Source organism: Panthera pardus, unplaced genomic scaffold, assembly GCF_024362965.1.
Source record: "Panthera pardus isolate Hobbes unplaced genomic scaffold, ASM2436296v1 HiC_scaffold_21, whole genome shotgun sequence".
Lineage (NCBI taxonomy): Eukaryota > Metazoa > Chordata > Mammalia > Carnivora > Felidae > Panthera > Panthera pardus.
Window position 1 is genome coordinate 936,696 of NW_026526777.1, and position 23,861 is coordinate 960,556.

A 23,861-nucleotide genomic window follows, 5' to 3' on the forward strand; every position below is an offset into this window, starting at 1 on the left:
CCTCTAAGATGCCAAGGCTTCGGCCTTCGGGCCGCGTGTCACTAGGTGCTGGAGGGAGGCCATCGCCTGGTTTCTGATGGCAGCTGGAGTTCGGCCAGACAGACTCCTACCGCCCGATGGACAGGAGGGGACGGCAGGGGATCGTTCTGAGGCCTCGCTCACCACCGGGGATTCACACAGCAGGTGCTAAGCCCCCCCCCTCCCGCCCCCAGGAGGGGCCGTGGGCCAACTTGCTAATGTGCGCCCCCGCCAGGCCTCCATGGGAAGGAGCTGCAGGGGCACGGCGTGTCCAGGCAGGCGCGGCCGCTGGGGGCCCCTGACCCTAGACCCTCCTCTGCTCCGAGGGGCCCGAACTCAGCGGCCTGGTGTCCAAGATGGGTGCCAGAAGGTCAGGTCGGGGGGGGTGGGGCGGCCCCCACCCTGGTGAGAATTTAGCGGCCTTTACGCTGCAAACGGGGATGAATGAAGTCTGAGGAGCACCAAGAGGGAAGCCCCCCCCCCCACCGTGTGGGGGTTGTGGGGGGGCCCCGGGCACCTAGAACTGCAGGCCTGTGCGCGCTCACACCCCCGAGGCCACCCCAGGCTTCCCTGCAGCCTTCTCCTCGGAGCCTTGGGGGTCCTCTCCTGAAGAGAGGTCACTGAGCGGCGGTCCTGGGCCACAGCTGGCCGCACACCGACCCAGGACACGGGCCTCTCGTGGCCAGGTCAGCGCCCGCCCCGGATCCCCGCTCTGGGAGTTCCAGTGACGGTCCCTCGGACGTGGCGCTGAGTCTGTGGGGCCCGAGGGCCCTGTCGCTTGTGGCCGCGGGCTGGTGCCGGTGGGGGCACGGGGGTGGGGGCCAGACCCAGGCCAGCCCAGCCCAGCCCACCTGGGGGGCCGTGGAGAGGCCACGGCGGCCCGGGACGAGGAGCTCTGACTGTGTTGGAAAAGGAAACTGAGCCGAGAAGCACCTTCCTGGCGGTGTGCGGGGAGGGGGCGCCCAGCAGCCGTCCTGCCCGGAGGACCCCTCTTGCGCCCTCACGGCGTTCGCAGGTGGGGAGGGCGACGGGCGGGCCAGGTACTCACCATGATGCCGGTGAGGAGACAGACGCCCTTCCCACAGTACGTGTGTGGGACCATGTCCCCGTAACCGATGGAGAGGAAGGTGATGGAGATGAGCCACATGGCACCCAGGAAGTTACTGGTCACGTCCTGCTGGTCGTGGTACCTGCCGGGGGCGGGGGCGGGGGGGAGACAGCACTTAGTGGAAGGAACTGCCAGCCCCGGACGCAGAGGCCGCGGGCGAACCCGGATGGGGACGGACTGGGTGTTTGCTGAGGTGGACCCAGCGGTGCTGGTGACGGCAGGTGCCACGACTCTGCCAGCCCGGACCCCGCCCCCGCCCCCCGCCCCGGCCCTGACCCTGTCCCCCGCCCCAGCTTGGTCCCAGAGGCCGCGTTGGCCGTGAGTGCACTGTAGACGCCCTTCGAGTGTTGGTAAAATAGCTTCGGATGAAATCACGCGACAATGAAATTCAGACGTTCCCTTACAAGTCGACAGCCTGAGCGGACGTGGACGTGACTGATCCGAAATGATGGCTCCCGAGCAGGGGAGAATGTCAAACCCACCAAACACAGTTAGCAATCTCCCGTAAGGCTGACCGGTCCTGAAGAACCGTCCCGTCACCGCTGTCGGGAGGGGCGCCCCGGGGGCTGTTTCCAGGGGACACTGGGGTCCCCGCAGAGGGACGGTCTCTCTTCTGGGCTGGACGGGGGTCTTGGCTCCCCTGCCCGGGGAGGAACCGGCTGGAAGGACGCGGCCACCACCCCCCTGCCCGGTGCCGAGGGCGCCCCACCCTCTCCCTCCCTGCTCTCACCCCCAGACACCACAGCCCCTGTGTGCTGGCTCCGTGAAAAGTACGGACAAGTACGGAAACACAAAGATGAGCGAGCGGGACACGGCCTGCCCTCAGGGCTCTCGGCTCAGGGGACGGCCGGTGAGGACTTTCGCAGAACTGGGTAGACAGGGCGCTTGAGTGACAGGAGGGAAAGGGCAGTGACCTTGACCCCAACACCGGCAGGTTAGTCAGAGGACGGAGCCCCCAGGCAGGCCGGGAGGAGAGGGGTTCAGGCGGAGGGAGCGCCCTTATGAAAGCCGGGGCTCGGCTGGGGCGCAGCAGGTGCACCTGGGGAGGCGGGGCAGGTGAAGATATTCCCCCGCCCCAGGTGCCACCCCACCCCCAGTCGGGCTCCCCCTCGCGTCCCCTCTGTCCCTTCCACTCCTGCATGCTGCTCTCGGGGGAGCCGTGGAGGCAGACCCCGGCTCTCAGGGCCTGTCCTGGGGTCACCAGTCCGTCCTGAAGAAGTCTCGGGTCAGGTCTGAGACTTGACGGCAAGGTTGGGGCGCAGGGTGGAGAGGAGGTGAGCCGGCGGCCTTGGGCTTGGCTCACCTGGCTTCAAGCCCCACCTCCACATCAAGAGGCTCTGTGCTGTGGGCAAGTGACTTAACCTCTGTGACCCTGTTTCCCTATCTGCTGACAGGGGGGCCAGTGACCAGGAGCACCAGCAGCCCAGGACTCGTCCCAGGACGCGGGCACTCAGTGTGGGCAATGGCCACTGTCAGGGGTGGGGGGGGACAGGTGTCGTCACCCTGAGAAACTATCCACAGCACGACAGAGGCAGGGACTAGGACAGCAGGGGAGCAAGGAGACCTTTGTGAGAGTCTTGAAGTTTGGGCTGCAGATGTAATTGACACAGGAAGGCATCTGCTGCGAGTTCTTGGACACAGAAGGGACACAAGACACTGGTGTCCAAGGAGGACTGTTCCAGCAGCCGCCCGCAAGCCTGAGGAAAGACAGCAAGCCCCGGACACGAGACCCGCTGGAAAGTGTGCAGGTGGCCGGGGAGGAGCAGCGGAGAGCCTCCACCGCCAACCGCGGTTCTGGACTGGATTTGTAGCCTGTCTCCCGAGTGTGTTACTGGCCCCTGGGTCTTCACAGCCCGCCTCTCTGCAAATCCGATGCTTCAACTAGTGTTGCTGGCTGCTCGGCGGCCTCGGGACCCGGGCCTTTCTACCCGCACACGAGTGGTTACGAGAGAAAGAAATTAGAGTCCAGGTTGGGACTCAGTATTAGCAACAGGTAGCTGTCTTTTTGTCACCTTGATGTCTGACTTACTGTTTTGTCTCTACCCTCTCTTTATGTTCTTGTGGGTTTCTTCTTCATTCACAAATACAGTCGCATGGGAGCTGGCCGTGTGTGCTGCAGAGGGAAGCAGGTCTTGAGGACGCCATTCACACACCGCCTGCCAGACTGGAGTGCTGTTCCCTCCGGGGGCGGGGGGGCACAAGGACGTCCCACTGCCCCACGCGGCTCAGCAGGCGGGAGGCCGTGGGTGGGGCCTGAGGGCGGTGGGTGTGGGGACCAAGCCGTCTCGAAACCCACTCACCATCTTACAGTGGCTTACGCCTGTCACCAGCCTGCATAGTCATGTCTTGCCAGTGTTTGCAACAGAGAATTTTTCAGAGCCGTGTTTTGCTCTAAAGGCTAGGGAGGAAAAGGTGTCTTTTTTTTTAAGGACAGTTATTATAGTTATCAGTTTACCGTCAGGGTGTGCTATGGTTTTCCCTTTCTCCTACTATGAAACGGGTGACAGATACAGGGGCCACGTAACAGCCGGTTGCAACTTAAATGCACACACTGTTGCCCTCCGTAGACCCTCCACGCAGGCAGACGACCGGGGTCCCCAGAAATCTAAGGACAGTTGTGAACATGAAAGACACAGACCGAATCAGTTGACAGAGAAGCAGGACTCTCGACCACATACAGACCGTGGCGGAGAAGAGCTCGTGGGGAAAACCCTATAATCAAGGTGAGGGAGCCAGACTCTGGCCCCAGGAGACACGGGTCAGTGCCACACAAGGGGGTCTTTCTGGAAGGGCTGGGGGTCAATGGAGGGGTCTCCCAAAAGGCAGGAAAAGACAGAGATGAAAATACGAGAAAATCACGGAGTCTGTCTACCAATTCAGGTAAGAATAGTTTCAGAAAAAGAACTGGGAAAAAAAAGAGAAGGAGGAGAGAAGTCATCATTAAGGAAATTAAAATAATTTTTTTCCAGAATCAAAGAACATAAGTTTCTAGATCAAGGGCCCCCTGTCCCCAGCACAGTACACGAAAAGACTCACATTCAGGGGCATTATTGTGGAATTTGATAAAACCAGGGGAAAGGAGAGAGGCTATGGAGCTTCCAGAGTTAAGAGAGAGAGGGAGGCAGAGAGAAGAAGAGAGAGGGAGGGAGGGAGGGAGAGAGAGAGAGGGAGAGAGAAGGAGGCAGAGAGAGAGGGAGGGAGGGAGGGAGGGAGAGAGAGGGAAGGAGGGAGAGAGGAGGGAGGGAGGGAGAGAGGAGGCAGGGAGGGAGAGAGAGAGGGAGGGAGGGAGAGAGGAGGGAGAGGTCAAATGTGACGGATCAGAAATCAGAGTAACTTTGGACTCTGACAGCAACCCTGGGAGCCAGCAGTCCATGAAATCAAGGCTTCAAAATTCCAAAGGGAAATTATTTCCGAAGCAGCCAGGGTGTCAGTTAAGTCAGAAGGTGGAGGGAGGACATTTTCAGATGTGCAAGAGCCTCCAACATCTGTCTCCTCTGCACCTCTCACCGGAGGCCACAGGAAGCTGCGTGTCACCCGAAGGAAGGAGGAACCCCCGGACCGAGGAAGCGAGACCCTCCAGGAGGGAGGCCCAGGGGGCCGGTGGCGGGTGGTCCTTGGACGCGGCCGAGCGCCAGGCCTGGAGGGCCACCCGCCCCGGCTAGAGCAGGCCAGAGGCTCTGGGAGACACCTCTCCAAGACGCTGCCCAGGAAGTTAACATCGATGGAAAATCGAACGTGCCCGAACGTCCTGGGAAGCTGGACGGCTGCCAGAATGTGGAGCTGACTTAGTGATAAACACACATAAGGAGCGGGGCAAATGGACTAACGTGGCAGTTGCCCAGGAGAAACAAAAAGATCTGCAGGAAAGGAGCCGCCATCCTCCGCTGAAGGCCCAGCTATGAAGAGCCCGGGGAGTGCTGGCCGGACGTGCAGAAGGCTGCGCAGGAGGGGGTGTGGCGGGCGAGGGGCTGTGTCCTCATCCTCCACCTGGGGGGCCAGTGGGGCGCACAACTGAAGTTTGGGAAAGCAGCAGCCCACGCATGTTACCCGCAGACGTGGAGGCCCGCCCTGGCACGAAGGAGCACAGGAGGGCAGAGGGCTCCCTCTGGAGAGATGCTCCCTCGGGAGGAGTGCTCCCTCTGGAGAGATGCTCCCTCTGGAGAGATGCTCCCTTGGGAGGAATGCTCCCTCTGAGGGGTGCTCCCTCTGGAGAGATGCTCCCTTGGGAGAAATGCTCCCTCGGGAGGAGTGCTCCCTGGGGGAGTGCTCCCTCTGGAGAGATGCTCCCTCTGGAGAGATGCTCCCTTGGGAGGAATGCTCCCTCTGAGGGGTGCTCCCTCTGGAGAGATGCTCCCTTGGGAGAAATGCTCCCTCGGGAGGAGTGCTCCCTGGGGGAGTGCTCCCTCTGGAGAGATGCTCCCTCGGGAGGAGTGCTCCCTCTGAGGGGTGCTCCCTCTGGAGAGATGCTCCCTCCGGGGGAGTGCTCCCCCTGGAAGATGCTTCCTCGAGGGAGTGCTCCCTCCGGAGAGATGCTCCCTCTGGAGAGATGCTCCCTTGGGGGGAGTGCTCCCTCTGGAGAGATGCTCCCTTGGGGGGAGTGCTCCCTCGGGGTGAGTGCTCCCTCTGGGGAGTGCTCCCTCTGGAGAGATGCTCCCTCCGGAAGAGTGCTCTCTCTGGAGAAGGGTAAATGGGAAGATCCGGGGCAGGGCAGCAAATAGCACAGAACAACGGACTCTAAGCGTATCCTTGCATAACTTGCATAATATTGAACACAGAACCAAACCTAAGAGAAAGACCCCAAAAATATGTTAATGTAAAAATCAGTTGGGAAGCCTAGAAACACAATAAGCGTCCCTGAGCTCACTGCAACCTGCCTGCTGGATGGCCTCATGTGCTCTTTGTGTTTGGGCACCGCAGCCGCCGGGGCACAAGCTTCCTGCGTCTTTCCGCACAGGTACAGACACCTGGACAGCGTGTGGTCTAGCTGGGCCTGCTTCCGGGCGCCACAGGGATGAAATCGCACCCCAGGAGTGTGGTCACAGCCTCAGACACGGTCCCCTGCCTCCTCCACGTACTTCTGTAATCCCCTCCTCTGAGAGTGGGCTGGCCCTGGCGACTTGTCTCTGACAGACAGAACACGGCGGAAGCGATGGGCCATCAGCTCTGAAATCCAGCTATAAAAACACCACAGCCTCTGTGCCGAGCGACCCGAACCTTGTTCTCTTTGGGATCGCTCCCGTCCGGGGGAAGCCACTGGCGATGCCGTGAGGTGACCCTACGGAGAGGCCCGCCTGGTGAGGGGCCACAGCATGCCCACAACGGGGTGAGCCAACTTGGAAGCAGAGACCCTCTAACCTGAGCCTTGAGAGGAGACCGCAGCCTGGAGGGCAGCTTGACTGCAATCTCACGAGAAACCCGAGCCGAGGTGCCCGCTCAGGCTGCCCCTGAATTCCTGACCCTTAGCAACGGTGACGTCGGCAACATCTGCCGTCTCAAGCTGCTGAATTATGGGGCAACTTGTTATGCAGCGACAGATAACTGATACGGTGAACTCCTATGGACTGCCTTTTCCCCTCCCACCCGGGCCCCTCCCAACGGGACCCCCCACCCCCAGCCTCTCCCACTCTGGAGTCCTCCCACTGGGACTCCTTTCCCTGGGGCCCCTCCCACCAGGACCCCCTCTTCCTGGGACTCTGCCCCCTCATCCCTCCCCCTCCCTCTGGGACCCCCCCCAGCCCCTCCCACCCTGGGCCCCTCCCACCGGACCCCTCTCCCTGTGGCCCCACCCCCACCCCAGGGCTCCTGTGGCCCACAGTCCATCCGTGGCTCTTCATTGCCCTGCTGCGATCAGCGTGTCTGCAGGCCCCACAACAGCCCAGCCTCACCCCTGACTTTGGTACCCGCTTACCCAGAAAGCCCTTGCCTCAGACGATTTCGGGTCTTTGCTCAAACGTCGGTGTCTCCGTAAGGGGCTCCCTGGTCACCCTGTTTACACGGGCCATCCCGCCCCCCTTTGCCCCACGAACATACCGCCACCTGATATGATATATGCTCTGTCGGCCCCGTTAGAGTGTAAGTCTCAAGGGCAGGACGTTGTGTCCCGTCTGCTGCGCTGTCTCCACTAGTCGGTTCACATGGGTTGAATGAATGAGCGAATGACTCATTTTGTCTCTATCGCAAGCCGGCAGCACAGGGGCTCTTACCCCAAGTAAGCGAAAAGGCTGATTCTACACAGAGCTGCCGTGAGCAGCAGGATGGTGGCCGGGAGGGAGCGGGGGGGGGGGGGGGGGGGGGGGGTTGGCGAGCCTGGCCAGCTCCCACTGAGGGGAGCGGCTCACGAGCACTGGGGCCTCTTCCCGCCCCTGCCTCTGCCGCGTCCCTATAATCAAGGAATGACCCGGTGCCCTCGGAATGCCAGCTTCGGGGAAATCGCTGCCACTCCCCCAAGGGTGTCCCGTCAGCCTCAGTTCAGGGGCGTCTGGAGCCGCTTGCGGCCGGTGAGAGCCGCCGGCCTCGGAAGTCGGGGACCCCGAGCGGCCGATGGGCCAGGCTGGTGGTCGCAGCCGCAGGCGAGTTCACATCAGGGCAAACAAAACCAATGAAGTCCTTTCCCGCCTTAAAAAGCCTTTTCCCGGTAAGCATCTGGAAATGTGAGATGCACGGCCGTGGGGAGCCAGGCTGCCCACGGGGACCCCAGGCCCAGGCGGCGTGTGCACAGAGCCCCCCCGCGTTATTTTCGTGGCCGGCGTCCTGAGTTGTAAGGGCTGGCTTTGAGTTGAGGAGAGTGAGGGGGCTCCCTCCCGCCGGGCGACGCAAGGCCACGGCCGAGGGTCTCTCCGAGGCTGCTCTCGTGCTTTATTTCTAAGAGCTCGCAGCATGGGGGACAGGGCCTCCGGTCGTTTCCGAAAGGGGAGAAAGCCATCACCGCCACCACGCCCACCGAACCAGCTGCGACCCGCCACCGAGCAGATGTGGCCGTTCCCTTCTGCGGACGCAGTTCCCGCGGACCCTCTCGCAGAGGCGGTGGCACGCACGTCTCCGCGGGCGGTTTTCTGGGCGGACTTTGGCCAAACGTGGAAGGTTCGGGACGCGGGCCTGGGGTCGCACGTGGACGTGGCCTTGCTGACAGGCGGGAGGGACTCAGGCGAGAAGGCCCAGCTCAGCCTTCCTGGGCGAGCAGCTCTCCTCCGTCCGGTCTCCTCCTCCCCCGTGGTGCCGAGGCGTCCGGTTTGCCCACGGAGGCGGCAGCCGGGGGACCCAGCCGCCAGTCCCCTTTCTTCACGACGGGTGCCGTCACCCTCTCTGAACGGCTCTGAAACGGGAAACCAGCTGGCTCATCTGGCAAACCCTTCTGAGTCAGTTTCTCTACTCGCAATGTTTTCTTTCTTTGTGTTAAAAAATATTTCCGTGTTTCCTGATTTGGAAATGTTTAATAAAAAGCACGAAACCGGAGAAAAACAGTATGTTTGGAAGAGGCACTGCACCGTGTGGACCGCGGCAAGTGTGCGTTTGGCGGTGTGGGGAGGCGGTGGCCGCGGGCCAGGCCCTGGGTCCCCCCCCCCCCACCCTTCCGTCGTTCCTTCCGGAGCCTCTGCGCTCGGCCTTCTCCCTCGTCCCCCGTCTCCCCCTCCTTTGACCCGCACCCCCAGTCTCTCCTCTCCTCTTCCCCGGTCACTGACTCAGTCGCTCTCTCGCCCTCCCCCTGCCGGGAGGCCCACTTCGTTTCCTTCAGTTCAGCTGCACTTACGCTGCAAACCTGGACTGTGTCCCTACGGGGCGGCCGGACACCGAGGGCCCGCAACCAGCGGACACAGGTCTGTTCCCCCGGCCATCTTGTGTCCACGGACTCAGCGGGCACCTCCCACCCTCTGACACCAGCCCGGTCCCAGCCTGGGGCTTCGCCGAGGGAAAGGGCAGGTCAGCTGACTTGCCCGCCCGCCCCGCCCCGGGGCCCTCCTCCTCCTCCTCCTCCTGCCATCTCCCACCTGCGGGCAGTAAACGCCACCACCCGGCCACGCGGGGACACCTGGCCTCCGCTGCCCGTCCCAGCCACGCCCGCAGTGGCACCCACCTGCACCACTGCCTCAGTGTCCCCAGCCGGCCTCCTTGCTCCAACCCGTGCCCCACTCGGTCGCCAGGCAAGTCTTCCCCAAACACAAGATCCTCCCTGCTTCGTACCCGCCGTGGCTCCCACCGGCCGAGGGTGGGGAGGAGGGTGACCTCGGCGCGCACGCTCTGGGCTACAACAACCGTCGGTCCGGAACCAGCAGTGGCTGAACACCTGATGCTCGTGAACAGCCCACGTTTTGCGTCGGGGAACGTACAAACCCTGCCCCTATGACAAGCTCGCTTTGCTCTCTCGTGCTCTGATTCGCCTTGTCCTTGGGCAAGGAAGCGGGGGGACCCTATAAACCGGGGACCGCCTAGGTTGGGTTTCCCCTGTGTCGCTGGAGTAAGAGACACAAACAGGGTTGGGAGCAGTGGCTTTGGTACAGGATTGAGTCGGAACTCCACCCGGCGAAAGAGGCTGGGCCCCACCGACGCTCTGAGCCTCTCGCGGATGCCCTGGCAAGCATCTGCTGGGCCCCCTCCACCCCATACCCACCCCCCCGGCCACCACTGGATCCCTCTCCCACCCCATACCGCCCTCCACCCCCACTGCTGGACCCCTCTCCCACCCCATACCGCCCTCCACCTCCACTGCTGGGCCCCTCTCCCACCCCATACCAGGCCTGTCTCCTATCCCATACCAGCCCCCTCCACTGCTGGACCCCTCTCCCACCCCATACCGCCCTCCACCCCCACTGCTGGGCCCCTCTCCCACCCCATACCGGCCCCCCCGCCACTGCTGGGCCCCTCTCCCACCCCATACTGGACCCCTCCCGTGCTGGGCCCCTCTCCCACCCCATACCGTCCTCCACCCCCACTGCTGGGCCCCTCTCCCACCCCATACCATGCCCGTCTCCTATCCCATACCGGCCCCCTCCACTGCTGGACCCCTCTCCACCCCATACCCACCCCCCCGCCCACCACTGGATCCCTCTCCCATCCCATACCGGCCCCCCCTCCACTGCTGGGCCCCTCTCCCACCCCATACCGCCCTCCACCCCCACTGCTGGGCCCCTCTCCCACCCCATACCGGCCCCCCCGCCACTGCTGGGCCCCTCTCCCACCCCATACTGGACCCCTCCCGTGCTGGGCCCCTCTCCCACCCCATACCGTCCTCCACCCCCACTGCTGGGCCCCTCTCCCACCCCATACCAGGCCCGTCTCCTATCCCATACCGGCCCCCTCCACTGCTGGACCCCTCTCCACCCCATACCCACCCCCCCCGCCCACCACTGGATCCCTCTCCCATCCCATACCGGCCCCCCCTCCGCTGCTGGGCCCCTCTCCCACCCCATACCGCCCTCCACCCCCACTGCTGGGCCCCTCTCCCACCCCATACCAGCCCCCTCCACTGCTGGGCCCCTCTCCCACCCCATACTGGACCCCTCCCGTGCTGGGCTTCACTCACTCTGGCCCCTTGGGCCCAGGAAGTCGCCTCCTCCAGAAAGCCGTCCTGGATCAGGTGCCCTCCACAGAGCTGCCTCCCCCCCACCCCCCACTTCTCCGTGACAGGAGCTGACGGTGTGCTCACCCCTGGGCTTGCCCTCCTGCATGGCCTCCCCGCCCTCCCCCCTCTCACAGCTGCTACCCTTGGCTTTTGTTCAGCACCACGGACCCCGGCGCCATGTGTAAACTGTTCTCCTCCCGGTCTGGCCTGTTCCCGCCATCCGCCCTCCGTCGTGGAGCTGACCTGGGGGCCACGTTCTCAGCTTTCCACGTACAGACAGAGCGGCCCAGTGGCTGGGGTTCTTGGGGAGGGTCTCCTCAGAGACCGCTCATCTCGCAGTGTCTCTGGGACTCTCTCTGCCAGGTGGGCAGGCTGCACGTCCACTCGGCTTCACAAGGTAACAACGGCCTTTACCGCGCACCACGTGGGCCAGCCTTGGCGCGCATCGTGTTCACGGCAACAAGATTAGGATGGCCACTTGCTGTGGTCTTGAACTGGAAACCCAGGCTCAGCCGCACTAGGGAACTTGCGCAGAATAAAACACCCGCCACGCGACAGAGCCCTTGTGTGAGCTTGGGTCTGGCCCCTCTTGGCCGTTTCATGCCTCTGAGGAAGGGGAGGCTCAGAGGGCTTGATTGGAGAGACTGTGGGGATCCGGCCTTTCTCAGGCATCTCATCCTGGATCCGCATGAGCTGCCTTCACAGGGGGTGAGCCAACGCCAGGGCCGCCCTGCTCAGCTGGCTAGGTTGCACACTGTGCAACTCCACGGAATGCCATTCCCGGAGACTTCAGTGTGCACGCGGCCCCCTGGAGGGCAATGCCCCGTAGGCGGGAGTCCTGGCTGGAGCCTCAGAGGGAAGAAGGGAGGCTTTGTCCTCTCACTTATGACTTCCAAAGAGAACTAAAGGCAGGCAGCTCCCCAGGTGAACAGACGCCGTGGCCGTGCCTGGGCAGGGTTGGGTGGGAGGGAGGTGGGGACCACCCTGGGACCAAAAACAAAGAGGAAGAAGATGGAAGAAAGTCCCGGAAAGAAGTTTTCTCCTTGCGGTTTCCCAGCGCAGTGAGGCTTCCTGGTCAGGGCGTAGAGCCCTGTGTGCACAGCCTCCCCCTGCCACGGGAAGAGTGGGCCCCCGGGAGGGGGCGGCGTGGCTGCGGGGCCTTCCCTGACCATTAGCGGTCTCTGCACGTGGAGTGTGGCTGTCTCTGGCCTCTTCCCACAGGCCTGGGCACCCGGGGGGCACGTGTCCCGGACTGCGGGGGGTGGGCTCTGACCAGGTGAAGAGTGACAAGTCTGGGGAGGCCGGGTCCCAGGGGCTGCTCCAGGCCCACCTGTCCCACAGCCAAACCACCCACACCATGGTTCACATGACTACATGGAAAATTCTGGAACACATCAGAAGTCATGCTAATCCAGAAGCTCAGTACCATGTGAGGAAGAATGGAGAGAGCCAGCACGCACCCAACTTTCCCTGCCGGGGTGGCGGGGGGTGGGGGTGGCGGGGCGCTTTCCTACCGGAGGAATTTGTGAGTCTCCGTGGCTGGCGTACCCCAGCATCCTGGACAGCAGCAGCCGGAAGGAAAGGCTCCCAGCCGGGGCCTGGGCCGAGGGGCTCACGCCCTCCTGACTCATCTCCCGGTCCCGGGAGCAGGAGGGGACACAGCTGGGCCCAGACCACCCTCCGCATCCCGGCTCCTTTTTCCCGCCTCTCGAACTGAGACATTCTTGCTGGAGGAGGGCAAGGGGCATGAGACGGCCCCGGGAGACCCCTTCTCGCTTGCAGGGTCCGCAGGGCATGGTGTCAGGTCACCCTGTCGCTGACCTCTGAGAACGGGCCCAGCCAGCTCCTTCCCCGGCTGCCTCAAGGGGCCGCGTGGGGAGACACAGATACGCAGGAGGCTTGCCCTAAACTGACCCAGTGGTGACGAGTGTCCCAAGGAGCACGGAGATGGCTGCTCTGAGGGTCTCTGCCCACGGAACAGGCTCCTCCAAGGGCACGTTAGCCCAGAGGCCAGGACTGTCTCAGGAAGGGACACACAGACATACGGTCAGGACCTGGGCAGGGGACTTTGCCCCTGGGAGTCACAGTCTTGGGGTTACCCCTAACGCAGCGAACCCCTTCCTTCTAGGTAAAGTGACGGACGCCGGAGAGGGGCATGCTGGGGCCTGTGCCCTCACCCCCCGGCCGCCTCTTTCGGCCTGAGCCACCAGCCACGTGGGCACCGCGGTGGTTACCCCAGGAGAGGACCCAGCTGGGGGCTCAGACTCCAGTTTGCTGTGGGACCCTGGGCCTGGGCTTCCTTATCCGTAAATGGGAGGATTTGGCCAAACGAGCCCAGAACCCCTTCCAGCCCAACGGTGGAGGTTTCTTTGATCGCACCCGGCCCCCCACCCCGCCCCTGCCCAGTCTCTGGGGAGCCTGCGGCTGGGCACGGACCACAGACACAAGCAGCCTTGCCCCAGCACCGCCCCCTCTGCAAACCAAGGGGCTCCGAGTTCCACGGAGCCTCTGCCGGCCCCCGGCCGAGACCTCAGACCCCTGAATACAGGAGGTCCCGGCAACGGGGCAGGAGAGGGTGGGCCGGTGCCACGGCTGGGCTCGGGCCGCCACGCGGGCCCCTTCCTCCGCCTGTCGCCCAGCGAGCCCCCGGCCCCTGTACCCTGGCACCCAGCCCCGCTCTGCTTTACAGGAAGTAGCGTCACAGAAGATGCTCATGACGCGTTGCCAGGAAGCAAGCCTGCCCGGAAACTACAGCCCACCTCTGCCCCTTCACTGGCCAAGACCCCAGAGGAGGGAGCGTCCGAAGCAGACAAGAAGCTGGGGACAGGCAGAGCCCAGGAACTGCAGACAAGGCCACACAGCTGTCTGAGTGCCAGGAAGCAAACAGATGCGGAGGAAAGTCTGGCCCACCCAAAGGAGGGAGACACAGGAGGTGCGGAGGGAAGGCCTCCCGAATTTATTTTTGGGTCAGATCTGTCCTGATTAGCTTCGGGGCTGCTGGCGGTAATGAAAGTGATGGTGATGGCCCCTGGGGTGAGCACATATCTGCTTTTACCTGGCGAGTGGTTTCATGAAACGCATCCTGAGCAACGGAACCGCCGTCCAGAGCCTGCAGGAGACAGAAGGACCCCACTGCCAACGTCGTCACCCCGCTCACCCAAACACAGGTTTGTCGGGCCGTTAGCTCGCGGGGCCTTGGGCCCTGGGGTCTCGGAGCTCTGATGGGTCAGGGAGGGCCAGGCTGGAAGTGCCCAGGCTGGGAGGCACCGGGAGCCGGAGGACCCCGGAGGGGGGCCCGTGGGTGCGTCGGCCTCTCGGGGCGGGTACCCACACGGCTGTGAACGGGAAGACAGGTTCCCCGTGCGCTCGCCTCCTACAAGTGCCGGCACTCAGGTGGACGCTCTCTTAGGGACTCGCCTTCCGCTGGGGGAGAAGCAATCGAGGAAGCTCACACGGCGGCCGAGGCCCCCGCCGCCCTGGGCCCGTTTCTCTCAGTGCTGGAGAAAACACTGGAAGAGATTACCGCGAGGGCGATGGGGAGGATGCGTGCACATAACCAGCACGTGACAAACGGCTCCCTCCCTCCCCCGGGCTCGAGGTGACCCTCGCCTGGGGCTTCCGAGACCCCGGCCCAGAGCCCCACCGGCCCTTGGGCCTAACTTGGCCACAGCGACCGTCTGGCGAGCTCAGGAGGGCACCGTCTAATTTCCGAAATGACGAAAGCCTCGAGACACGCTGCTCCCTAAATAAAACCCGCACTTTAAATTACACGAAAGAACAGAACAAATGACGGGTGCTGGTAACTGAGGGGAGCACTCGCACGCACGAAGCTTGACACGGTAATTACAAAGCTGGACCCAGCTCCCCAGACTCACGTTTCCTTAACTCTGTAAGCTTGACGACATAGTGTTCACGTCATTACTTCTGACGTACACTTTCCCGAAGACCGTCTGCCCCCCGCCCCACGCGGAGGCGTGGCCCCGAGGGCCATGTACCTGAGAGCGGGAAGTGGCTTCGGCGCTCTTCATGGCACCGTCAGCGTCAGCCTAGGAGCCAGACGGCACGTCCCCAGACGATCAGAGGACTTCACAGCCCGAACTGAAGAAAGACTACAGGCGCTTCGCCCATTTTTCTCTTTCTCCCTTGGCCCCAACACACTCACGTAAGACACCCCTCCCCATTTAACACCCCGAGAGCCCTGCTGCAGGCAGTCAGGACCCCAGGGCGCCAGGCCTCCCCGCCCCGCAAGTCGGGGGACGGGACGGGTCACTGAGCCCGGCTGAGCTGTCGGGCCCTAATGCCCCGAAAGGGGACTGGGGCTCTACCTGTCTGCTCCCTTCCCAGGGCGGCCCGGAAGCAGCAGACCCGGGTCCTGGATTTTATGGTCTCCCGGCTTGTCACCTCCTCCTCTCGGAGCTTCATAACCCCGCGAAGGAGGCAAGACAGCTTGAAGCTCCAACCTGCAGGTCAGAACGAGGCCCGGGGAAGGAAGGGGACTGGCTGGGGTCTGACTTCACGAAGGGCAAGTGACTCGTCCAAGGTGGCACAGCCAGTCCCCTATCAGGGCTCGGCTTTGAGTCTGGGCTCTCTGACTTTTTGCCACCGCTTTCGATTCTGGACGCAATAGACTTACATGTAGGAATGCGAGGTGCTATTACAATCTTTGCTAATGTTACTGAACTTGAACCAAGCTGGTTTCATCACAGGTGGTCTAGGTGGGACTGCAAGGGCCCTGGACACTAAAGGGTGCAGCAGGGACTGCGATCCCGAGGGAGCAGTGAAAGGTTTTCAGGGGCAAGAGACGTCCCCGTGGGAGGACAGGCTGACGCCAGACACGCTACCCCTATGGCTGCGTGCAAGGCGGCAGGGCTGTGGCCGGGCGAGGTGGCGGGCAGAGAGGATCTGAGAGACGTTACAGAGTAGGAATAGCAGTCCGATGCCTGAATACAGAGCGAGGGTGCGGGCAGCGTGAGTGGTTTTGAGCCCCGGAGAAACTTATGACCCAGCAGCCCTTCTCCCCTTCTTCGTCAGTAAAAGAACCCAGGAATGAGCAAGGACTATCAATAATAAAGACTATGTTTTTCCATCCGTGTAACCGACCACTGGATGTGAATGAAAACAAGTGTTCCTTCCAGGACAAGTCTTTAAAGGGAGAGCACACATCTTATTTTATCCCTTCCTCCCTCCTGCAGGCTAGAAGGCAAGTGGGATGGCTGGAGCTCCAGCAGCCTTCTTGAACTATGAGGAAGAAACCATGCCCGAGGGCTGGCAGGGCCACAAGACAGAAGGAGCCTGGGTCGCTGATGCTGTGGAGCACCATACCTGCTCTGGACTGACCTTTCCAAGTCTTCTTTTGCATAACAAAGAAACTTCTATTTTGTTTAAGCTGCTATTATTTTGAGTTTCCTGTCACTTGCAGTCGAAAGCTAGTGCTCACTGACAAAGCTCCTGAGAAAAAGAAGACAGAAACAGAGAAGCAGAAAGCAATAACAGGCCGTACGCTGATTCTGAAGATGGACTTGATGTACGGGACACCGGCTTGTGAGAAAACGCATGTGAATCGGCCTGGATGCACATGGGGCGTCTGAGAGCTCTCCTGCCAGGGCCCCACCTCCCCTCCGGGCCACAGCAAAGTGGCTCCCTCCCTACTTCCGGCTTCCTCTCCAGGCAGGTGCCGGACCCATGTTCTTAGAACGAACCAGACCGTGTTACTCTTCTAGGTAAGAATCTTCAGAGGCTTCCCTCCGCCCTTGGCTTCCATGCCCTAGCACCGCCCAAGGCCCCCACCGTGGGCGTCCTGCCCCTCTGTAGCTCAGGCCACGGCCACACGTCCATCCATCTTCTGTCCTTCTGGTGACTCCGCGCACCGCGCCCTTTGCCGGCGCAGAGCCTCTGTACGTGCTGTTCCCTCTTCTTGGACGGCCTGCCCGCTTGGTCTGTAAACGGCTCAGCCGTTCTCTGCTGACGCATGACCTCTCCAGAGCAACCTTCCAGGCACGTCCCGGCTGAGCAGGATGTGGCTGTCCAACCCCATTACTTAAAAAAAATATATATATATTGCAACCTTGTGTTTAACTTCTTCACAGCACGTAGCCTAGATGTGAAATCACTCATTTGGTCCCCGTTACTGGCTTTCTCTGGTAAACTATAAGCCCCGTGAGGGGGAAAACCGTGTGTTTTGTCTTCTAAGGTATATTTAACCCCTAACACAGTGCCTGGTGAGTAGCTGGACCCAATATGACGAATAACACCATTATTTAGCAAGCCGTTCATACTAAAGCATCCTGCTCTGGGAGGCCGGGGCATTCCTGAGCTGGTAGCCGGGTCTCTGGGGCGGGCACGACGGTGGGCACGACAGACGATGTCCAGTCCAGGGAAGCAGATCTGGCAGAGGAAAAACTGGAAGAGACGGTCCAGAAAGCAGGGGAAGAGACCCCGACCCACGGCACTCAGGCCGCTGGCCGGATAACTACGGCTTTCGTCACGGAGACGACCAAGGGGGAGCGACGGACCCCAGGCTGGACGCCCACCCCTGCTAAGGCTGGGAGCAGGACACGGGCCTCTGGACGCTGTGAGCCCCACCGGATCCCCACGTGGCTTAGCGGCCTCCCGGCCTGACCTCAGCTGTGGTTCCTGTCCGGTGGTGCCTCCCGGGGCCAGGGTGCTGGACGCTCGCCTCAGGACTCGGGCCGAGCGGGGCGTCCGCATGCGCTGGGGACAGGTCAAGGGGAGAGCACGGGGCTGCGTGCTGTCCCGGGTCTCACTCCTCCGTCCCAGCCCACGTGCCTGCCCGGCCACTCTCAAGCTGCGTCAGAAGGAGAAGGATGCCAAGAAGAGAGGGGGTGGTGTAACATTAGGGGCGCTGGATTCGGTCTGGGGCCTCCGCCCGGTGGGGGCTCGGACGAGCAGGAGGGAGAGGTCAGGTCAGAACGGAGTCCAAGGAGCAGAGACCATCAGTTTCAAGAAGATGAGACGGGTTCTTGAATATCTAAGGGGCCTTTGGTGGAAGAGGGAACACCAGCCCGCTGCAGTGCAGGCCCGCAGTGAGCTAAACGCTCTCCCCCTGCCGAGGGCTTTCTGGGAATCAGAGGTCCTGCTGTCCCGTGGCTAGCTCGCCCACGGTCACCGCCAGTAGGAGCCCGAAACCATCTCTGGCCAGATGGAGGTGCTTGGAACACCAACCTGTGTTGCTTGAGTTTCTTTTGTGTTGATACAGAAAACAGAGTCAGGACCCAAGTCACAAACTAGGAGAAGGCTAATTATAACCAGCATCAGGAAGTGTTTCTGTCGGAACTGTCTGCTCAGAAGGAACGGTCTTTAGACTGGTGACTTCCTGGTCCCAGGGCGAGTCCAGCAGAGGCTGTAGGACTCCGGTCAGGGTAAGTACATGAACGGTGCGCAAGGCAGACAGTAGAACCAGGAGCCAGGCCGTCCTCTGACTTCAGCCGGGTCGTGTCCATCGCGGGACTCGGCCTCTGTGCACCGACACCCGCTGAGCGTATGTTGGCTCAGCCGAGACATGTTTGAAGTTTCCAAAAGGAGTTTTGCTACCTGGGCCCTGGGCCCTCTCCTGTGGGGTGCCAGGCCCACGTGGCCCGTGTCGGCACGTGTGGGCCGGCCCGCAGGAGCCCCGATGGCAGGCAGCTCCCACGAGCATCCTGGGAGAGTCTGACCGGTGTCAGGGCTGGTGATCCAGTCAGCAGGGGACCGTGGTGGGGCCAAAAGCCATAGGCCGTGCACAGCGGGCAAGTAGGTGTCTAGGTAACGGGGGGTGTCCGGGGGGCACTCAATGAGCTGCCATTTGGGACATGATGTGTCCTCCCCCATTTCCCTTCCTAGCTCAGCCCCTGGGTGCCTGTGGCCCAGTGTCGGGGGTGGGGAGTCTGCATTAAACGGGAGGAGAAAGTCTCACGAAAAGATCCCCCAGGGGCGGTACGGTGACATGGGGACCACAGGGGTCCACACCGGCATGGAAGCGGTGAGGGCGTGCTGACCCTGGGCCACAAGCACGCAGAGAAGGCCTACGGGCGAGGGCCTGGGGCCCTTGCTGGGGGGTGCCTGCCCTCGGGTGCAAGGCACCAGGCGGTCACCAGGGTCACACAAAGCAGCCACACGTGGAAAGCCTGATAGAATGTGGTTTTCCGGTCTTGACTAAGGCCAGCCCACGAGTAGCTGTGGCTGACGTGGCCTACAGGAGCCCCTCCCTTTCCTCACCTTAGCTCCCTCAGAGGGTTCCAACTCTCATAGGATTTTCGGTAACGGTCACCTCCCAGCCCTGAAGCCCTTTTCCACTGTCCCGGGATAAGAATTAAACCCTGGGGCCTTGGGCTACCTGGTAAGAAGAGCTTCCTTCCTTCCCACACACGGTGGTCATTCCATCCAGCCCCCTGCTGTGGAGCTTGGTTCTCGCCCAGACCCAGCCACAGGGAGAAGGCTGGTGCTCAGCAGGGCCTACCTCAAGGCAAAATCCTGGAGGCAGACACTGGCCCCTTCCCAGCAGAGAGCAGTTAGGGAAACCCAGACTTTAGGTTCGACACAGGCTGGCGTACTTTGGGGACCGACTTGCTGAAAAGATCGGATGGTTTCTCCTGAGTGCAAGACGGAGTTCACCTCACACCTGCACGGCCCCAAACGTAGCGCTTAGGAATGCTGGCTTTATGGAAATTCGTCATTTCTCCAATTCTTGACCCTCCTAAGAGGGGTCATCTATTATTATTTAACATAAAAGGCGAATACGATAGTCACAAGTGAACCGTTACGTGCTGAAGTGTCAAAGAGCACAAAATCGCCGCAAATGTGGAGAAGCCTTGCTGAATCACAAACCACCGAGAAAGAGAAAGTGTAGAGGAGTAAAGATGCGGAAAAATGTCAGACAGGCCCCTGAAACCAGAAGGGGGGCTGCTAGGACCGGGAATGGGGGACAACCCTGGAGCAGAGACCCAGCCCCAAGCCCCTGCCGGCCGACCTCACCGTTGAACCTGAATCCCGCGGCCACTGAGACCCCGCCCGCCGGTTCGCACTCCCGGCCCCGCCCCTGCAGACCCCGCCCCCTAGCCCCACCTGTTACCGCTCCCCGCCCCGCCCCTGTCGGCCCCGCCCACCAGCCCCCGAGTTCGCACTCCCGGCCCCGCCCCTGCAGACCCCGCCCTCCGGCCTCACTGTTAGCTCTTCCTACTCCGTGGAGACCCCCTCCTACCCTGCAGACCCCCCCCCCGCCCACTGTTCGCGCTCCCACACCTGCCCCGGGTCGGGGACAAGGCCGCGGCCTCCAGGAGGAACTTCACCTGAGAACAACTGTGTGTAAAACCCCAGCCCTTCAACTTGACCGTCCAAGCCCTGTTGACACGACACCCGAGCTCCTGCCCAGGATGAAAAGAGGGGTCTTGCGGAGGGAGAAGCCGCCCCCCCCCCCCCCCATTCCATTGAGGCATGAACACGAGGGCAGGACATGGGTGCAGAAAACACGATAAAACGGAGGGGAAATCACACCTAACACCCCGCGGAGGGCACTTAGGGTTTCTGTGTTGCCAACCACCTTCCACACGTCTGGTACCGATTTCAGATCGCAACCCCCATACGAGGCAAGCCCTGTGTCACGACTATTCTCCTGCCTTACAGGCCTCAACAGGCTGATTTTTACATCGTCACCCAACTGCCCATCGTAAGGACGCGCGGTGATTTACTTACCTGCTCAAACCCTGGCCTTTAATTTGGTGTCTGACTCTCCACCACTGGAGAGGGTGCCGTGCTGAAGCACCAGCGGGAGTCTCCCGTGGTCCCCCCACCCGGAGGGAGGTCTCCCGTGGTCCCCCCACCCGGAGGGAGGTCTCCCGTGGTCCCCCCACCCGGAGGAACCACCCCCCCACCAACAAAAACAGCTTTCTCCAGCCCTCATTACGCTTATTTAAATTTTTGTCAACTCCAGAGGAGAAAAAGTCATTCTGCGTGTCGTTTCTATGTGTGGTTCTCTGGTTAGCAAGGCTGAAGGAGTGTGTTCTCACTGGCCTTTGTATCTCTTCTGCGGTGGCTGTCCGTTTTTACTTCTGGCATTGTTTTTTGCTTTCTGAGAGGAGTTTTTCTGATGGGGTTCTGAGACTGCTTTGTGTAACAGGGATGTTTACTTCTTGTCACATTTGCTGCAAATATTTTCCCTCGTGTAACATTTGCTTTTTTAAGTAGGCATGTATTTTTTGAAGGGTGGAAATCTAAAGTTGCGCACAGGCCGTGCACAGAGGCGACAGTCTCTCTCTCCATGTTCTCTTCCGAGGTTCCTTCCCATCTCAGGATTGATTAAATATTCACTTTGTTTTCTGGAGCTTACTCGTGGTTTCTTCTTTCACATCTGACTCTTTAATCCGCCTGGAATTTATGTCGACGGCTGGTGAGAGGCGGGCTCTAATTTGATTTTTCATCCAGGGATCTAATCTCCAATCTCCCCGTTAACATTCACTGAAGAACCTACTGCTTCCTATTTGGTTTTCTTTCTCTTATCGCTTCTCAGCCCTTGACTGAGATCAACTGTGGTTTTCTTCCTCATCTACTGGGTTCTTACATAGTAGGGATTATTTCAGGGCTTCCCCTTAGGGTTCACTGATCTATCACTACTGATCCTGCAGTAACAGCACCGGGACTTAGTTTTATAATACATTTTAATATCTAGCAAAGTCCCTCTCGATGATCTTCTTTCAAAACAAGTTAAGCTATTATCGTTTATTTATTAAAACATCACAAAATCAGTACTTACTCCCCCTTAAAATTCCTAATTTTCTTTTATTTTTTATTTATTTATTTTTAATTTTTTTTTTTTAACGTTTATTTATTTTCGAGACAGAGAGAGACAGAGCATGAACAGGGGAGGGTCAGAGAGAGAGGGAGACACAGAATCTGAAACGGGCTCCAGGCTCCGAGCTGTCAGCACAGAGCCCGACGCGGGGCTCGAACTCACGGACCGCGAGATCGTGACCTGAGCCGAAGTCGGATGCTTAACCGACCGAGCCACCCAGGCACCCCCCAATTTTCTTTTAATAAAACCCTTTTTAAAAATGTTTTTAAAGTTCATATGTTTATTCTGAGAGAGGGAGAGGGAGAATCCCAAGCAGGCTCCACGACATCAGCACAGAGCCCGATGTAGGCCTCAAAGTCACAAATCGTGAGATGGTGACCTGAGCCGAAACCAAGAGTCGGACGCCCGACCAACTGAGCTGTCCAGGTGCCCCTTAATAAAAAACTTTAGGGATGTTTTCCCTCCACATACAACTTTGGTCACACCATGACATTTTTGTCAATGGATGCTTAAAAAGAAGATGTATTATTTGTTTACAGGCTACAAAGTTCAATATTTATCAGTTATTAAAGCAGTCAGTGATTCAGGTCTCAATCTCCTTATTTATTTTTGCATGGAAGTTCACAGTGTATGCTACTTTTATCCATATTAAATGGTCCTTCTAGACCATTTAATGCTTTTTTGCTTTGAATTCTAGTTGGTTTAAAACGAGGATTTCTCTTCAATTGCCCTTTGGTTTGTACTTACCTAATAAATCTCGGGTATTCATTTGTTTTTCCAGGTCTTTCTGCTTTAGGAACCTCTTCTGTAAACAGCATGAAATCAAATTTTGCTTTTAAATCCCATCTAGGAGACACTGCTTTCGAACAGCGGAGGGAAACTCAATTACGTTGACTGTTCTAAACTGTGAGGTTTTGTTTTTTTTTTCTCACCTGGCTTCACGCTTTCTGTGGTTTTAAATTCTTCCTACTTCTTTTGTCCTTCTGCTCCTGACGCTGTTTGTGTCTCGTGCAGGGGTGTGGAGGGGGCACGTTCTCAAAGAGGGGAGAGGTGGGGCTCTGGGGCGGGGTTTACGGATCTCAGGTCGGCCACTCCCCAGTCCTGGGGCCAACACGACACGTTGTTTGGACCGCCCTGTGCCTCAGTTTTCTCACAAGGAGGGTAGAGATGAGTGGCAGCAGCCCCCACACCCCACGGAGCTGTGGTTAAGTGACATAACGCGTGGCTGGTGCCACTGCTGTCCTCGTTGTCACACTTCCAAACTCCACCTGTGGTTACCTTTAGGTCTAAAAATTATTTAAACTATATCTCTCTAATTATCAAAATTGAGTGATACGGCTTTAAAATTCTTTTCTACCTGAGAGGACAAAGGCAGTCCGCTCTGACTCATCCTTCTTTGTCTTCTCTCCACTTTCTAATCTGAGGGTTTGCAGCTTCTACCTATTACGCGTTTTTTTCTCCTCGTCTTCCCAGAGTCTGCTGTTTGCCTGACATTGGGGTTGGGTTTTGCAGCCACGGTGTTGCCCACCTCTCTTGCTCTCACATCACCCCATCAAGACCTTTACTGGGATTCATTCCCCGAAACTTCTGAGCCCACAGAACTCCAAGCAGGACTTCTGTTCCTGTGTCCTTGCGGGAATGACACTAATGTCTGAAATGTAGGGCTCCAGAGGAGAAGCGTGCTCTGTGCAGCCCATGTGTCCTGGGATGGCTGAACCTTCAAGTTCAGGCAGTTTTCCAGAAGGAGTTTATTTGCAAACGTGTAGGTATACCTTCATTTCCCTGTTCTTCTATGTGTCCCTCTGTCTCATCTTTTTCAAAAAATTTTAATATTTTTTTGGGAAAGAGAGAGAGAGTGAGAGAGCAGGGGCAGGGAGCAAGGGAGAGACAGAATCCCAAGCAGCCTCCACACTCAGCACAGAGTCCGACACGAGGCTCAAACTCCCCAACCGTGAGATCATGACCTGAGCCAAAACCGAGAGTCGGACGCTGAACTGACTGGACCACCAGGTGCCCCCGATCTGCCTGGTCCTCTCCCCCACCCCCCCCCCTCAGGCCGCCAGTTCTGGAAAAGTTTTCTTGGTGTACATCTTTGATGACGCTTTTTTCTCCAAATTATGCTGGTTCTTGGGTTTGGCCTTGATTCTAGAACCTCCAATTCTGACCCACGATTCACCATCTCTCATCTCTTTGTTCTGTTCTACATTCTGGAAGAACTTTTAAGTTTGTCTTCCACATCCCACATCTTTTAAAAACTCAGTGCCTCCGATGTGAATTTTCTTTTTGCTCAGACAATTTTAGTTTTCTGTAACTCTGTGCCTATGTGAACCAAATACGGTTTCCTTTCATATCTGCTCCCTCTTCTCTGGCACAGAAATCACAGCCTCTTGCACCAT

At 59.6% G+C, this 23,861-nt stretch overlaps 1 protein-coding gene across 4 annotated transcripts in view; it reads right to left on the reverse strand.

Annotated features, from left to right (window-relative positions):
- Positions 1 to 23,861, reverse strand: part of KCNN3 (potassium calcium-activated channel subfamily N member 3) — a 115,407-nt gene that overhangs the window by 19,425 nt on the left and 72,121 nt on the right. For all 4 annotated transcript variants that reach the window (XM_053908732.1, XM_019431497.2, XM_053908733.1 and 1 more), the window contains one exon: positions 1,067 to 1,208. In XM_053908732.1, coding sequence (XP_053764707.1) covers positions 1,067 to 1,208 — 142 coding nt within the window. The remainder of the gene's footprint in view (positions 1 to 1,066; positions 1,209 to 23,861) is intronic.